Below are 16,671 nucleotides of genomic sequence, written 5' to 3'. Positions count from 1 at the left end.
AACACATCAATCCCTCACTGGTTCTGAGAGAAGGCCTGGTCATTGAATGCTTTTCCTGGGGATTTAAAGTGAACGTTTGGCACACCTCGCTACATCCACCCCAGTTCACTGGGCTGTCACTGATTGGCGGCTCATCTGCATATAAACGAGGAGTTAAGTCCCTCCCCAGAGTCCTGGGCAGCAGAGCCATTTTTTATTATTACTAATGAGAGGACTTCTGTAGAGTTTCGGCCATTTCTCCTCATTGGACTTTAAACAAATGTGCTGCTTTAGTGGAGGCCTCAAGACTATGTGGCATCAAAATGGGTTGGAAATAGATGGCACTTGAATCAGATAAGGGGCCAGATCTAATAGGGAAGCTAATTGAATCACAATAATGGACCAGTCTGGAATCGCTGTGGTTCGGCTTGTTACCATCCCATGACTGTGGCTACTAGCCTCTTTTAGCTCTCTTTCCTTCTCAGCTCACTCAATCTGTCTGTTTTTATCTCGTTGGCTGTGCGTCAGCCACCCAATCTCAGTGTTGTTCTTTGTTTTTTCTTAAAAAAGATGGTAGTGTGATGTAGTGCAAGTCCCTACTGATGGCTGTCTGGTCATTTATTTTCCAGACTTCCTTGTTGCCTCTGTATTCAAGCATGAGTGGCTGCGGGGTTAGGGCTCTCTTTCCTGGTGTCTCGTCAAGTGCCTTGCTCATTTGCACTCTATGACTGACCGAATGACAAGCGGCTCCTCTTGAGTTTATGGTTGTTCCTTAATCCTTATGTTCTCCTTCAACTCGCCATCGCTCTCTCTAGCTCTCTCTCTTGCCATCCACATGTATTTAAGCTGTGGCAAATTGTGTTCCCAGAAAGTGGCACCTCCTCACTCTCTCCTCCCCCAACATCTAACTGCCCTGCCTAGTAAATTGTCCTGTCTTCCGCCGTCTGTGTTATTATCTCGACGCAACTGTCTGCAGTCTGCGCCGCATGCCGCTGCGATGCAATGGCAGATTGAGTCTCCCAGGCCATGCACTCCGAAAACATTGATTTACAACACACTCTCTGAGTAGGCAGAAATGTGCCAGCACATTGAGGAACAATACAAATTGGTGCAACACGACAACCGCTCACTCACCGGTCCTGATTAGATGCTCTTAGCAACAGAGAAGTTATCTTCTCCCTTCTCCCTCCCTTCTACTCTGCTTTCTGTGTCCGTCTCTCTGTCTCTGTGTCTATCTGTCTCTATGTCTCTGTCTCTCGGTCTCTCATATATATTGCTTGTTCTTGGGGAGTGAGAGAGACAGGCAAAGAGGGTGGCTGAGGTGCAAGCCCTAGGCTCCATCACTAAACTCAAGGAGACAGATTCATTTTGCTGTCATCCATGAGACGCTGTGACACTGCCGTGGGGTCTCATGCCACGTCCTCACCAGATGATATCTATGTTCGCTGCTGGCTCTTTGCAGTCGGCCAAACTGATTTAGTGTTTTGATTTTGATTAGTCTGTTTTTGCGATAGGTTCATCATCGATGCAGCGTTAATTCGTGTTACCTTTGATCTTTGGGTTATTTTGGCTGTTTTATGTTTTTTGTCTTGACGTCCCCTGAAGGAAGGGTCCCTCGTCACTATTTTTTAATGAAATGTTGTGTATATTAAGAACCTCTCTCACCTTTGTACGCTCTTGCATGTAATTCATCATTTCCGGATCCCCTAACTCTTGAAAGTCGGTAGGGTGTACGTTCGGTCAATGTGGCCAAGTGGAAGTCTCAGACCTGAGAAGCATTAAGCTGTGGCTGGCCTAAAGTGATAACACTAACATGAACACCATTAACCTCTCAAAGAAACAGTACATTTCCTTTCCATTATCGGGCAGAGGACACATTATTATTTTCACTATTTTCAAAATTGCATATCTGAATACAGCTGTGGCATATGTTGATGGCATTATGCACCTAAGTGTCTATGTTAGTTATCGTGTGTTGCACTTTCGAAAAGTGAATGTAAAGAGCGCTAAAGGAGTGCTAAAGGATTTAGGATCTGTTTTTTTTTTTTTTTAATAAAAGATGGTTTTGTGTATATTGAACAATGTACCTGGCCTTGCAATGATCCTGGACTATCTCACTGGCCATTTAATTCCATCTGTGCATGTTTGTGTGGAACTGGGAGGGAGATAGAAATGCTTTCAGAGACACTTTTTCCCTCACAAGTCATAAAGATGACATCTTTCTTTCCAGCCATTAAGCTCCGACACTTAATAACCCCCAATCCCAGGAGAACCACAAGGCCCCGCCCCCCCCCCCCCCCCCCGGCCTGTCATCCAGCCTCACTGTGTCACTCCCATCCATCCCTTAGTAGGCCTAGCGTCCCCTCTCTTCAACTGTATTGATCCCCAGGAAGCTGGAGCTGTGTGCTATTGATCCAGGCTTCATCACCGAGATGGGACAGGGGAGAAAAAACCCTGAATTGGCAGCGGGATATGCAGACAGAGGGAGTGGAACTGTTGGAGGATGCCAATGTACACAAGCAACTTGGCGTTGTCCAAAAGCACCTTATGGCATTATGCCCCAGCGGGCTCTTATTCTGTAAACTGTTAACCTTTATAAAACCCATATCAGGCCCAGGAGACGAGCATGTGGTAACAGCCCATTAGGAACGCTTGTGCTTTCCTTTGGACGTGTGCGGGCATTTTTAACACAGTTGGCCCTTTGGTTCTGCCTTTGTAGTGGTTGTGTGTTTCTGCTCAGGACCACCAGGGGAGGGCGCCGTGGACAACTTGTGGCTGTCATTTATTTCCAATAAACATATTAGAAGTGGGTAAATCATATACTTCTGAGGATAGAAAATCTCTAGAACACGGCCCAGTTATTGTCATAAAAGTACATCAAACTCAAATATGTCTTCCCATAAAGACTCCCCAAGTACGGCAGACGGCAGTTCATCCAAGAGCCTGACTGACCTGTAGGGTGGGTGGTCCTGTCTCTCTATTGACTACTACCCCTCGTCTAACAAGTGTGTGGAGTGATGGCTGCAGAAACTCAAAGTGTGGTGTGTGTGTGTATGTGTGTGTGTGTGTGTGTGTGTGTGTGTGTGTGTGTGTGTGTGTGTGTGTGTGTGTGTGTGTGTGTGTGTGTGTGTGTGTGTGTGTGTGTGTGTGTGTGTGTGTGTGTGTGTGTTGGATGGAGAGGGTGATGTGGGCGTTCCTGTCCACTCAGCACATTCCGCCCTGTGTGGCCGGGGCACATCTGTGGCACACTCCTAGTTTTGGCCCCCTGCCAGGCCACCACGCATCCCTCTCCCTCTTTCCCCCTCTCTCTTCACCAACCGACCCTCCCTCTACCTTCCCTTTCCTCTCCTGATGTCTCCCCCACCCGGCCCACTCTGCTTTTGGTCACTTATTTTCTCTTTTTCTTTCTCCAAAACTTCTGTCCCTTCAAAACTATTTTGACTCTATTCACAATGTTCTTTTTTATGAACATTTTTTACACTACTTTCTCCTTTCCTGTGATCATGATTCAATCCGTCTTTTCTCGACATCAATTTTCCATCCATTCCCTTTTTTTTCTTTCCTTATGCAACTCACAATTGTACCAACTTTTGAGTGCTTTTCTATTCAGAACGCCACTGCTGCTTCCCAATGTGTGTCCCCCACAAATAAAAGTGCACAAAATGAAACGGGTGGCTTTATGGTCCCAGCCTGCCCAGGGTTTACAAGATCACATGTCGAGGAACACACGAGGAAGACCGTTAAATGAACCATGATTCGTCACAAAGTAAGCATTTAGGGCTTGCTGCGGCTTTGGGACTTTCAGACTTGCCTTTTTTTATGTAATCATCTCTTTGCATTTGATCCAACAACAGTTCATCAAACAATTGCCTGAATTCAATTTAATTATTGTTTTTATAATTTTCTTGTTCTTCTCACTTTAATAAACTTTTTAATGGGGCCAACATCGGCCAACACTGCTTTACGCATAGTTATAATTATACACAAACAAACAGCTAATAGAGCTGCAGAAACTCGTTTGAAGTGTGTGCCCATCTGTGGTGTGGTTGTGTGGGCTTGTGCAAATACAGCAGAGTTTCTCGCTCAACGGTTTGGCTATGTGGCTGTCCCCGTTGGATGTATTATTATGTGGTTTATTATGTGATATTATAACGCGGTGCATGCTTGTTGCGCAGCTCCTTTCATCCCCACCACCTATTCACTGTTGTGTATGACGAGATGTCCACACATTTACTGACCAGGCGTAGTTCTCGGGTCCTGCTCAGTGCTCCTAACCTTTCATGCGTAACTCCAAAAATTATTTGTGTTGTACACAACTCATTTTTCCCTCATTCATAAACAACCCTGTATTATGGGTGAATTCCCCTCTCAGCTTGATCAAACACACACGCACACACACAACTTTAAACGTGTCCGACCATCAGGGCACAGCTTTGAGAGTTGACGTGTATTCTCTGAGAGAGGTCTGCTCAGGCAGAGGTCAGGGTGTATCGCTCTGGTGCTTGGACAGTCCATCTCTAAGGGGAGGGGAGGTGATTAAGGCCTAGTCATAAGGTCTGGGGCAGCTCCGATCAGTGTGTGGGTGTGGGTGGGTCTGTTGAGGTGTAGCAGCCGGATCGTTGCTTTGTGTGTATTTGACGTGTACCTTAAAGGAGGTTCCCTCTTAAAAGAGGCTGACGAAACCTCCCTGTTTCTTTGTACTACATTACTCCTATTACACTGTGCCACGTTAACTCTCTCTCTCTCTATCGCTCTATCTATATGTGACACAGGCTGCATGCATATATATATATGTATTATCTGTGTCCTGTTCACTGATCACACACGCCACATGGCCCACAAATGGAAAAGCTCACATGCATGCAGGAACAGTAATGCACCCCATACCCAGGGCTTTTACTGGGGAACAAGGCTCCAATTCCGACTCAAGACCACTCACTCTCTCACTAAATAGATGCGTTGCTTCATTGAACATTCGCAATTATGTGTGCATTACGGCATGCGTTTGGACTGGAGCTCATTTGCTGCTTAAACAGTTCAACCATGCAGCCCTCAAACAAACCAACCAACCATCTCATTCATCTGAGGTGCTGCCGACTGCAGCACAGGCTGTGCGCAGGCCAATCAGCCAGCCTGTTGAAATGAGTGGTGCTTGTTATTCATGTTACAGCAGCATGCGTGCACCTCCATCTCAAATAGACCCAGTGTGTTGTTTCATCTCTCTCTGTGTATCTGTACATTGTAATATAGAGTGTTGGCCTTAGGGACGTGAAACCTTTCCATTTCAATCAATCTGTCGTTGTCTACAAATGATGAAGGGCAACGGCAAGGGAAGGCAATGCTACATTCTAATTTGTGTGTGTGTGTGTGTGTGTGTGTGTGTGTGTGTGTGTGTGTGTGTGTGTGTGTGTGTGTGTGTGTGTGTGTGTGTGTGTGTGTGTGTGTGTGTGTGTGTGTGTGTGTGTGTGTGTGTGTGTGTGTACACATCTGGGGTTTGTGGAGGGGTAGGATGATGGGGCAAAGAAAATGGGTCAGTGAGCCTACGGAGAGAGAAATCCCCTCCGCCCTCACAATATTCAGGGCAAAACACAACAGATCAAAGTAAGAGTAAAGCAGTGCAATCATGACACGCCAGATTATTTCATCCTCTTGGAAGAATTTCATATTTGTATTTTTTGGGGATATTTAATAGTAGACAGACATACACATAGTGCTATAGTGATATATTTTAGATATATTTATATTATATATATTTATAGTGATACATTTTCTCTGTCATCGCAAAACCACATGCAAGTAGTGTTCTGCTGGAGTGTCACACATTTTGGTGTGTGCTTTACTCAATCTTCACCACCAGGGGGGGCACTAACAGTATTTCACACTTGAGACTATGTATAGTAGTGGTTGAACAAACACAACTGGCATGAAACAAACACATTTTGGAAGGCCTTGGTTCAAGAGCTTTTGTTGTTTTTGTAGCCTTTGTTCCCTTCTACAAGAGCTTGTGGGAGCCTTATTTATTCATAGTTTGTGATTTATTCTTCATTTCTCTGAGCATTGGCAAAATGCTGTTTTTCTCCATTGCCAGGAATGCGATCAATTAAAGCATTCTGGAATGATTAACTAGCTAGTGAGCAGACGACACACCGACTCCGTTGACACGATGTCTAACCACGGCTCCAAGTGGTTTCATGGATGGTCTTTGTCATTTTAATGAGGCATTATCACAAGGACCTCTTGTTAAAAAACAGGGTTGTTTTGTAACCTCTAGCTCTTTACGTCGCTCTGTTCTCTGCACTTTCTCAGATTTTGCTCAAATGTGTTATTTCCCCTTGTGTTTCGTGTGGGGGGGGGGGGGGGGAGATGCGGACTGTGAGCGTCTTCATTGCAGTTTTACCAGTCTTTCTGCTTGCGTGCCGCCAGTGCCGTTGGTATTAAAGGCAAGAGCAAACAATCTTACTGCAGAGAGATGTGATTTTATGTTCATTGCTTTTCCCTTGGAATGACTGTGCCCAGCCCCGTCGTCCCCTGTCGCAGAACACTGTACCATTTCCTAAATCATAATGCTCCTTTTTGTGTGGAAAATATTCATCACACAGAAGGGACTTAGGTTATTGGCTATGCGCCGGGGTTTAAACAAACGATTCAAAAGGGTAAAAGGACATTGATAATTACATAGGATTTACCACCACAGAGAAAGGCTTGTGCCATTCAAACCATAGGCAGAAACTCATTGTCTTACTGCATTTCTGCCTCAATTTGGGGACAAACAACATAAGCCTGAGCATTGATTAGAACCCTGCTTTCCCTCCCCTCAGGGAGGACAGTGTGTGTGTGTGTGTGTGTGTGTGTGTGTGTGTGTGTGTGTGTGTGTGTGTGTGTGTGTGTGTGTGTGTGTGTGTGTGTGTGTGTGTGTGTGTGTGTGTGTGTGTGTGTGTGTGCAATTTGTAGTATCAATATGTAAATTATAAGTGCGGGGTTACTTAAATGTTAATGTATTTATGTTAAAGGTACTTCTAAATACATTCACAGAGGGTTTAAATACACTGATGCAGGATCATATGGTTGATATTATTGATTCTGGGCTGGATTACTCTGCTACTACAGAACCTACCCTTAATCATCAGGCCAGACCACACGGTTTCTGGCTTATTTTTTTATTTTGGTCAAATGTTTATGTAATACCATAGAAGGCCAGCAGGGGGCACCAAGCCATTCTCATTTGCCACCAACACAGCAGCCTCCTTGCTCATCCTCCTGTCGTTGCCATGGAGACAGGAACTGGCCTTCACCGTGAAGGAAGGCAGAAATAGAGAGCAGCGATGGGCCCTTAAACACTTCCACACACACATGGACATATGCCGAGTGACTTATATGAAAGATCTCTTTCAAGCCCCATAGGAATATCTGAGACTGAGAAGTTGCCTATGGCTCTACATTGATTTGTAAATTAATATATAGGAATATTCCAGAGCAGTTTCTTCGTGGGATCCTCTATATGTATCCATTAAATAATGCAATGATATTGATTTTTGTGATATATTTTCTAATCATCCACTGCTGTAATACGTCTCCTCTGACAGTCTATGTCGTCGGACTGTCACACAGGAGATTATTTTGTCGTCGGCTAAACACATAACAATGTTTGCCCATTGATTCGCTGTTAATCAACCCGGAAGGTACCACTTGAGACACATACTGTGGTTGAGTCGCTAATAGTATAGAAACCGGACCTATAAGGAGAGCTTATCTCTGAACATTGAACTCTTGACACAAGGGCGTGCGGCGAAGAGCTGCTTATGGATCAGCCCCTGTAGGAAGCTGGCCGGTGGGCCGTAGGTGCGGACCGTCGATCGAGGTGATCCAGAGGCGACCAGCCCCCAGATGATCTGATTACCTAGAGCAGGGGATGAGTGTCTCAATGAGGACCAGACCTCAAGATGAAAGCGGAGACCCGGGACATAGATCCTGGCTCTCATGTTAACTGAACATGGGGGTAAGGAACCGAGGAGCACAATGCTGTTTATGTTTTAAGATTCCTGTACTGTCGCCCCCCCCCCCCCCCCACCCCACTCCCTACACTACTTGGTTGGAAGTAAACTGAACAATAAACGACCCTCTTGAAAGAAAGACATTTTTCCTCTTCATCAGGGAGACCTTTATCTGGCATCCCTTGATGATGAGCAGACAATTGAAAAAGAGAGAAGGGAAAAAAAAATGCTTATTTGTTAGCTTGGGTGCCAGACTGTTTGTGTATTCAACTGTGATACAACACTGGAGTCCAGGCCAAGCGTTGTCGCTGCCAAATCGTAGTCTGGCTGGGCCTAAAACCGCCTGGCAGCATGGCATATGACTGCCGTTCTGCTATGTCAGTTAGACTGGCGCTTCCTAGTTGGTGAGAACTCTTGTGTTTTTTTTCCCAGTTCCACCATTACGAGTGGTGTATGCTCTGGAGGGGTGCTCGTCTCCCTCCGCAGAGACACATGTAACTAATGAGGAGCTCGGAGATTAGGGCTTGGACTGTCCTCGGGAATCCCAGAAACCACAGCTCCGGTCCGCAAGCACAATGGGCGGAATAACTTGACGTGAACAACACAGTTCAGCAGCGGTCTGACTAGAGGCCCGGGCTGCCCGGCTCAAGCCTAGGATATGTAATGATGATGGTGTGTGTAGGACTTGTTTCCCTCCTCTTTATGTCTTGCTGCAGCCCTTTTTCTCTCAGCAGGAATGCGAGTGATCTTGTGTTACTGCTGGGCAGAGAGAGAGAGAGAGAGCGCGCCGGATGTTGGGGTTGAGTTTCAGCAGTGTTTGGGATCTTTTTTTTTTTTCTGCCTCGTGGATACAGATGTCAACTGCCAACCGAGGGCTGCCCGGTGCCATGCCCGGCTCCGCGTGTCAGCGCAGAGCCTCGGCTGGCTGATCAGAGATGACTCGAGGGCGGGAAGGGAAGGGTGGGTGGGTGGGTGGGGTGGCAGGCAGGCAGGCCAGCAGTCAGTGTTTAGGAAAATGCCTTGAAAGTTTTGGGTGTGCATTTAATGTCTCTGAAGTTTTTGACGTTTCCTTTGTCGCGATGTGCCACGTTTCTTTTCACTTCTTTTTTCTCTTTTCGCCCTTTTCAGTTTCTCTTGTCTTTCTCCCTCCATATCTGCTGCGCCCGTGTCTTTCCCACTTATCCCGTCTCTCTCCTTGCTCCCCTCCTCCGTCTCCCTCCACTTCACCTTCGCCCTACCTTCCCCCTACCTCCCTTCTGCCTACATCGAGGTTGTTCTAGTTGGCTATTGAAAAATCTGCTGCAGGTGGGCTTTGTTTAGGGTAATTGTCGTTTCTAATTATTGGGTTAAGGATGGATTTGGGCTGGTGGTCACCGGGTCAATTGTTATCCCATCCTCTTTCCCCCCACCCATATCCTGCAGCGTATTTATCGTAGTACGTAGTAGTAGAAACAAAATCCAACCTATCATTTATCTTCACTGTTCAGTGTAACACCTGCGTGTATGACACCGTCCTCTCTTCTTGTATTGAGTAGTAATTTGATTAGGCCAAAGACAAAGGCCAAACCTCAGCGTGTACAATTAAAAAGCTTTTTCGGGATTTATGCTATTTGGTTAAGCCCAACTAAGGTAAGGAAGGATGTTGAACTATATATTGTAAAAAAAAAAAACGATGTGTAGGCTATCCAATGCCCCATAGATATAACATTTCAATAATATACATCCCAGGAAATGACTACAGTGTTATAAATGTAACCTATTCAAATAACTAAAAAAGCAGAGAAACAGATAATTCGAGATTAGGCCAAAAGAAGTGCAAATAGCTAAACTCTTGAACAAAAATAGAAAAGGGAACCCTGGAAACTGAGTGACCCTAAAGACATCATCCAATGTAATAATACACAATCCATTGATACCACAGTTCAGTTTAAAAAATAGCACTTATTTGTACGTTTGATTTTTTTCTTGTTCGATCCAGATAAAAGTGGGACAGAAGGGTCAAAATGTGAAAAGGAATCTACAAAACTGGATCAACTTGATACGAGTCCTTGTGCTGTTAAGTGTATTTATCAACCACATAAGCCTATTCACTGTTCTTAAACTCAACCATGAGGCAAACGTATTTCAGGGGTCGTCCTTGTTTGATTTATTGTGTTATAATAGTAGAATTTGACTTTTGTAGTTTATGAAGAAATAGAGAGAAGGATAGATGGATGAGTTGGATGACATTTCACCAAGAGAAAGAGGGATTGACTGACCCGGTCCAAGTGTTGGCTTGTAACCTGTTGCAGGGATTACAACCTAGTGATGTGTTGGGGTGGGAGCGCTCCATGTTTCTGCCAAAACCGGTGATTCCTTTGCATATTGCATGGATTCAAGTTTCTGGTAAAAAAAAATGAAAGGGTATGTTCAGCATGGACTCTCTTCAATGGCAATGTGTCCACATTCTAGCGGACCGTGTACATTGTGTCCAAACTCCACCACCCTCCAGTGAAAAGACAAGGAAACACACAACCTCCATACTCTTGTATGTTCATGCAGAAAACCCTTTGCCTGAAGGGTTGATATACTCTATAGTACGGCTCAACTGTGGAATGAGAACTACTGTACAGAGCCAACTGTGTGTAAATTACGTTTTGCTATGATTTTGGGGGCAGGACGTTGGCATTGTAGTTGTACGAGGGGGGTGGTTCATTTTGATAGCAAGTCTTCATTGAGCACTGATGTGCATCGTGTCCCCCCCCTCCCCTTTCCTCCCTGTACAACCATCCACACGCCGAGCTTCCACCGTCTTTAACAACACTTGCGCACAAAGGCACACACTCATTGTTTCCATGGAAACAAAATCCTGGGCCTTTTATGACTGGGTGCTTTTCCAAGACGACCACAAATGTTCCAACCTGCCAATCAGAGACTATAGATGTATGGTATATTAATAACGGTCTGTTTACAATAACACATTTATATTCACAGAGGGATAACGGCACAGCGATTTTGAAATGTACAGTGCAAAGGTGTGCTTGTTTTCTTTCCCAAAAAACGTTTTTCTCCCGTGCTCCGCTGTAACATTCACCAAATCAGTTGTAATCATGGATTGCTACAAGCCACACAGATACAAACCATAACCCACAACACAGTCACATCACTGCCTGGCTTATCTTCAGTGACCCACTGTGTGTCTGAGGTTCCATGTCTGAGGTCCAGATGGCCTAGCCATGGGTCGCCACTGAACCTCGGTGCCAGACGTAGTGTTTTCTAGTGCGACGGGAAAGGGTGGCTTGTTGCCAGCTAACCCATTAGAGTGACAATGGCAGCGTTGCAATTAACCCTTTCCATGCACAAAACCAACTCGCTGTCTATCTTTACCTTGCATCACCTCCTCATTAATTTATACACATTTCCACCAGCGCGATGGGAGACCTGCGTACGCTCGGTAGTCATGTGTCACGTCTCTCCGTTCGTGACACCATTGTGTGCAACGTTGTTTGTTTTGTTGTCTTTTTCCGGCCTGGGATTGGAAAGCGTATTTTGTGCAACGTGCCCTCGCTCACACCCGCTTCCTGTTTGTCTCCTCTTGACAGGAAACAAGCTGAACAAGGACCTGAAGCACTACCTGAGCCTGCGCTTCCAGAAGTCCTCCGCCGACCACGAGCTGCAACAGACCATCCGAGAGAACCTCTACCGCCACGCCGTGCCTTGTGAGTGATGCACCGCGGCCCTCTAGATACGTTCTCTATTCGTATACATTGCTTTTACCAATGGCGTCTGATTTACAAGAGAAGGGCCTGGTGTCTTGAAAAATCAATAGACCAGTACTCTCCCCGGTTGGTAGGATCAATAGCATTGGTGATTAAATGCGTCGCTTCTTTTGTAGTTGACCGGCATCCTTTATAGCAGCTTGTGATCTCTGCCGCCGCTAAACCTTGTAATCCAGGAATTCTACCCTCCGAACGCCTCCTCCCACACAGGCATTCTATTTTTCTGGGTATTGCCATGTTGAAAGCTAGCTGGAGATGGGTTTTTGGTTTGATTTAGCATTTTCCGCTGCATGGCGGCACAAGCAGAGACTTGGGAATTTCACTGGAATTTCCTTTCCAGTGTTATGAAAGTAACTTGAGCGATAACGTTAAAGTGTTCTTGTCAGGTTTAAGTTGGTAATGGATCCCCACAGCCCCTTGTATCAACATGTGGAATTGGTACATGATTGATACAGATGTGTTCATGGATGTCCTGGATGTAGTTTCAGAAGGTTTGAGGCCCTGGGAAACTGTTTCAGCCTTGTTCATTTTATTGAACCAGTACTGAATATTTTAGAATGCCAATGTTTTGACTTTTCAGCACCTTATTCATCTTTAGGTCCCTTCACAATTTCAATGTCAATGCTTTGTGCTTCTCCACGCATGAAGACAAAATTTGAAACCAGCCATTCTCCACCACCTGAAGACCAAACACTCTCGGCTCCTTTGCCTCTCTTTGGTGGGCTTTTCAATTTGTTTGTTCACGACCCTCACACGCAAATGAGGATCTTTATTCTTGGGTCTCTTCAGAGGAATTCATCAGCCCCATGTCCATGGCCGTATGTCAGCCAGACACTGGATTAGGTCAGGGTCCCATTCTAATGGTCCCTCCTAATCACTCTGAGGTCTATGGCCTGCTCGTAAAAACTGCCGTTTGCAATAAACAACTAATTGTATTCCTACATTGAGTTGTTGTGTAAATGGTAAAGCTATACAATTGCTGAAACCTGTTTGAAAATGTGTCACTCATTTTGTGTCACTCATTTTGTTGTGCAATAGTAATGTTTGTATCTCTTTGTTGGGGTGATGTGTGAAGTTGATCCTAATTTTTGAATGGCTACATTGTAATGCAAATGCAGTCAATCAGATATTCACCTGGCCCTGGGTGTATGAATTAAGCACTGATTGTGTAGTGGTCACTAGTAGAGGTCAATGAATAGCAATGTGTATGTGTCCATGTTTTGTGTTTGTGTGTGTGTGTGTGTGTGTGTAGCCTTGACTAATGAACAGCAAGCAGGTGGAGAGACAGATGGAAAAGTGTGTGTGTGTGTGTGTGTGTGTGTGTGTGTGTGTGTGTGTGTGTGTGTGTGTGTGTGTGTGTGTGTGTGTGTGTGTGTGTGTGTGTGTGTGTGTGTGTGTGTGTTTGATGTGAGCGGGAGGATAACACTGTTGGTTAACCTCCCTCTTCCCAGCCATACGTTAACCCTGTCTGTCCGGACATGGGGGCGGACCTGGAGGTGGTCTAGCATGTTAACTTTAGGGGGCTTTGCCCCAAATAAGATTTACATGACTTTGTTACAACTGCAATGGTTTATTATGCAGACTTCTCGCTAGGGCACTGGGGGACAGGACATTGATGATTTGATAGGGTTATACATTATGCATCCGCTGGTTGTAGGTATTATGTTAAAGGATAATTGATTGGTTCTTTGATTCCTTTCAGACAGTTTTCATTCAAACTATCAGCTCCCTAACCGTTTGGATGAGGCATGAAACTTTTTGGACAATACATCTGAAAAGGGATTTACTTACACACAAAAATATAATGAGAAGTAAATGGCTGAGCTTATAAAGAGTAGATAGGGTCTAAAATGACCCCTGCATTGCACATGCATTTAACACTTTGCATTTGACACAGCATCAACCTTTTTACTTTTCACAGATTTTTTTCCTCCAACTTATTGTTACTTATCAAACATCTTTACCAGTATATCATCTAGCAAATGCGTTATGTGGAGATTACTCTTTTCGTCCAGAATCGAACACAAACATGTACATAATACATAATAGTAACCAGATTGGAAAATAATGCAGCTGTGGAATAGCTTCCTTTCCCTGTCTGTGAGAAATTATTATTTTTTTGTAATTGTCTGCCTGTCAAAAACATTTCCATAAAGTATTATTCAGCCGTCCATGGGCTGAATCAGTCTCCCATTAGTTTCAGCTGTGGGTTGAAATCAAAGCATTCCAGCAGACCAGTGTACCACGCTTTTGTTGTGCCCAGCCGTATAGGATGCACAGAGTGGTCTACGAGCAGTGTGGAGAGTGACGGCCGTCCGAGCTGACTCGTAATTGTCCCCATACGATTCCATCCGTTCACCCCCTCGCCCTACCTCACCACCACCACCACCACCACCTTTCCTGGCGTCTGTCGGCTTTCCTTGTGGTCAGTCCATCTGCACGCTCAGCATTCCCCATTCCCTACCCCCCACCCCCACCCCCACCACCACTCTCTGTCTCGCTCTCATTCCACACCACAATGCTTTGTTCACACAAACCAATACTTCTCAATCCTTTCACTACTTTCACTCTCTCTCCTTCTGCCTCACACTCCCACTGCTCCCCCCCCCTCCCCCCTTTTTCTCTCACTCTCCTCTCTTTCTTCCTCTCCTGTGCTTTCTTGCGCCGGCTGCCTACGATCAGCCGACCACGCTAGCGAGACGACAGGGATGGTTGTGTAGACTCGGGAGGAGGAACATAGCCCTGAACTCACCTCCGTCAAGGCAAGTAGCGGCATTGTCTGATGTGGTTGTATGGTGTAGCTCATCGTATTTTTGCCACTCGCCACTCTGTGTTTGCCAGCTTCGCGGGGAGGCATGCCGCCCGTGGGTTGCGAGTGCATGTGTGTGTGTGTGTGCGTGTGTGCGTGTGTGTGTGCGTGTGCGTGTGTGTTTGTGTGTGTCTGCACACGTGTAAAACGGAGATCTGGCAGTTGAGACGATTGGACAGCCAGTATATAGGCTAAGAGGGCGCCGTGAAAGGGGGGGGAGGTAGCGGCCAGTGTTGCGGGGGTGGGGCTTTGGGAGTTTGGGGGCTAAAGAGGGGGATGGGCAGCAGTATTGTGCGAGATGGAACACACACACACACACACGCGCGCACACGCACACACTCACACTCAATCACACACTAATGCTAAACGATGCTGCTAGCTAAAACCAAAACACTGGCATGAACACGTCATGTTTTGGTGTTGGGGTCTATTTGCGGCATGTCGGAATACGTCTGAGCTACCAGCTGAGGTGTTTGTGATTCATGATGTAAAATGCAGGCTTATTGTACGCTTTTCACACAGCCAGGTTGTGTGGTGAGATGGCAAAATTCCTCCACAATGGCACCCCTATTGCAGAAAAAAATGAGCTAATTCATGTATGTGTCCATTTTATTTTTGCCAACAGATGACAAAGGTATCATGGCATTATTGGCTGAATTAAGCTCTGATAGTTTATTTACATGGATATTTCCGTATTTATATACATTTATACAGCTATTATTTACATCTAAAGATGGCTCTGATCATGTGATGAATACTATATTTGCATAGTTGAATCTCAAATCTGGTCTTCCAGAGACATCTTTTCAAAGATGAGAACCTATTATGGTTAAAGTGAATATAGCACTGAATAATGTTATCGCAGATTCATTTAAAATCTGCCTTTTGATTAAAAGTGATGTGCTGAAGATATTTAATTTGATTTTGTCAACCTTTCAGGTGATTTTAGTTTTTATTCTACAAATTATTATCAATCAATTCCTCCTGAATGAGTCATTATGAACTTGTGAAATATATACAGTATATATTACTTTATAATGGCAACAGTTGTCCTCAAAGTGATTGTATTGGGGCGCCCCGGCGGTGCACTGGGCTAAGGCGCATACCATATAGGCACAGTCCTAATCGCAGAGACCCAAGATCGAATCCGGCCTGGGTCATTTACTGCATGTCTTCCCCTCTGTCTTCCACACTTTCCTCTCTATCTCTCTCTACAATAAAGCTGAAAAAATGCAAAAATAAATATAAAAAAAAGTAATTGTATCATACATATGCTAAATACGCACACACACATACACACAACCCTTGTTAAGATACTCAATGCCAACAAAGTATTTTTAAGGCTTGAGAAATATACCAACATTTTAAAGTACAGTGAGTGGGAGGAGTCAATGCAGATGTCCCATATCTTTTTGGTGTTGGGACGGGTGATGGGACAGAACATCATGTCTAGATGTTGTACTATTTGGTCCAACAATATGCCCTCAAACCTCACCGTTTTTATGCATTTAACGAATGCACAGAAGGTAGAAGGCATCGGAATGCCCTTAAAGAATAACCATTTTAAGACCATTGAATACATCTATAGTTAGAAAGTATTTAAGGTTCCGGCAATTTGTGTTGGTAAATCAGACATTTAGTTTGACTAAAATCCTAAAAAGGGCTTTGGTTGGCATACTGGTATAAGAACTCCCTGGTCTTTTAAGGGCCATCATAACAACACAGCCACCCAGAAGCTCCCTTATTGCAAGTTGCACAGCAGACCGCAATACCGACTAATATATTACAAACTTTAGAACCGGTGGTGAACAACCACATTGTCCTGGAATTGGCCTTGTTCCAATTCAGTCATGCCCATCCATCAAGGCGTGAAACTTTATCCAACAAACAGATCATCTCTGTCAATGCGTAGAGCTAAATGCAGCAGCATAATTGACAAGTTACAATTTTGTTTTGTAGCAGGCTGCCATCTTGAAACCCACGCACTTTGACCCCTGCGCCCTGGCTCAGTGACTCTTCTCAGCCTACCCCCCCCTATCTTTCTTCTTCCAGGCTGATGCACATCATTACCGGGGTCAGCACATAACAATGAAACTCTGCACATTGGCCATTTTAAGCCTTCACACACGCACAC

The 16,671-nt window shown here is 45.0% G+C and overlaps 1 protein-coding gene across 2 annotated transcripts in view; it reads left to right on the top strand.

Annotated features, from left to right (window-relative positions):
- The window catches only part of magi1b (membrane associated guanylate kinase, WW and PDZ domain containing 1b), an 86,294-nt gene that overhangs the window by 5,681 nt on the left and 63,942 nt on the right, over positions 1 to 16,671 (top strand). For both annotated transcript variants that reach the window (XM_084464306.1, XM_084464305.1), the window contains exon 2: positions 11,552 to 11,668. In XM_084464306.1, coding sequence (XP_084320432.1) covers positions 11,552 to 11,668 — 117 coding nt within the window. The remainder of the gene's footprint in view (positions 1 to 11,551; positions 11,669 to 16,671) is intronic.

Source organism: Micromesistius poutassou (assembly GCF_964030765.1).
Source record: "Micromesistius poutassou genome assembly, chromosome: 2".
NCBI classification, from domain to species: Eukaryota; Metazoa; Chordata; class Actinopteri; order Gadiformes; family Gadidae; genus Micromesistius; species Micromesistius poutassou.
Note: the sequence above shows the minus strand (reverse complement) of the source record. Positions and strands in the feature narration are given on the sequence as shown.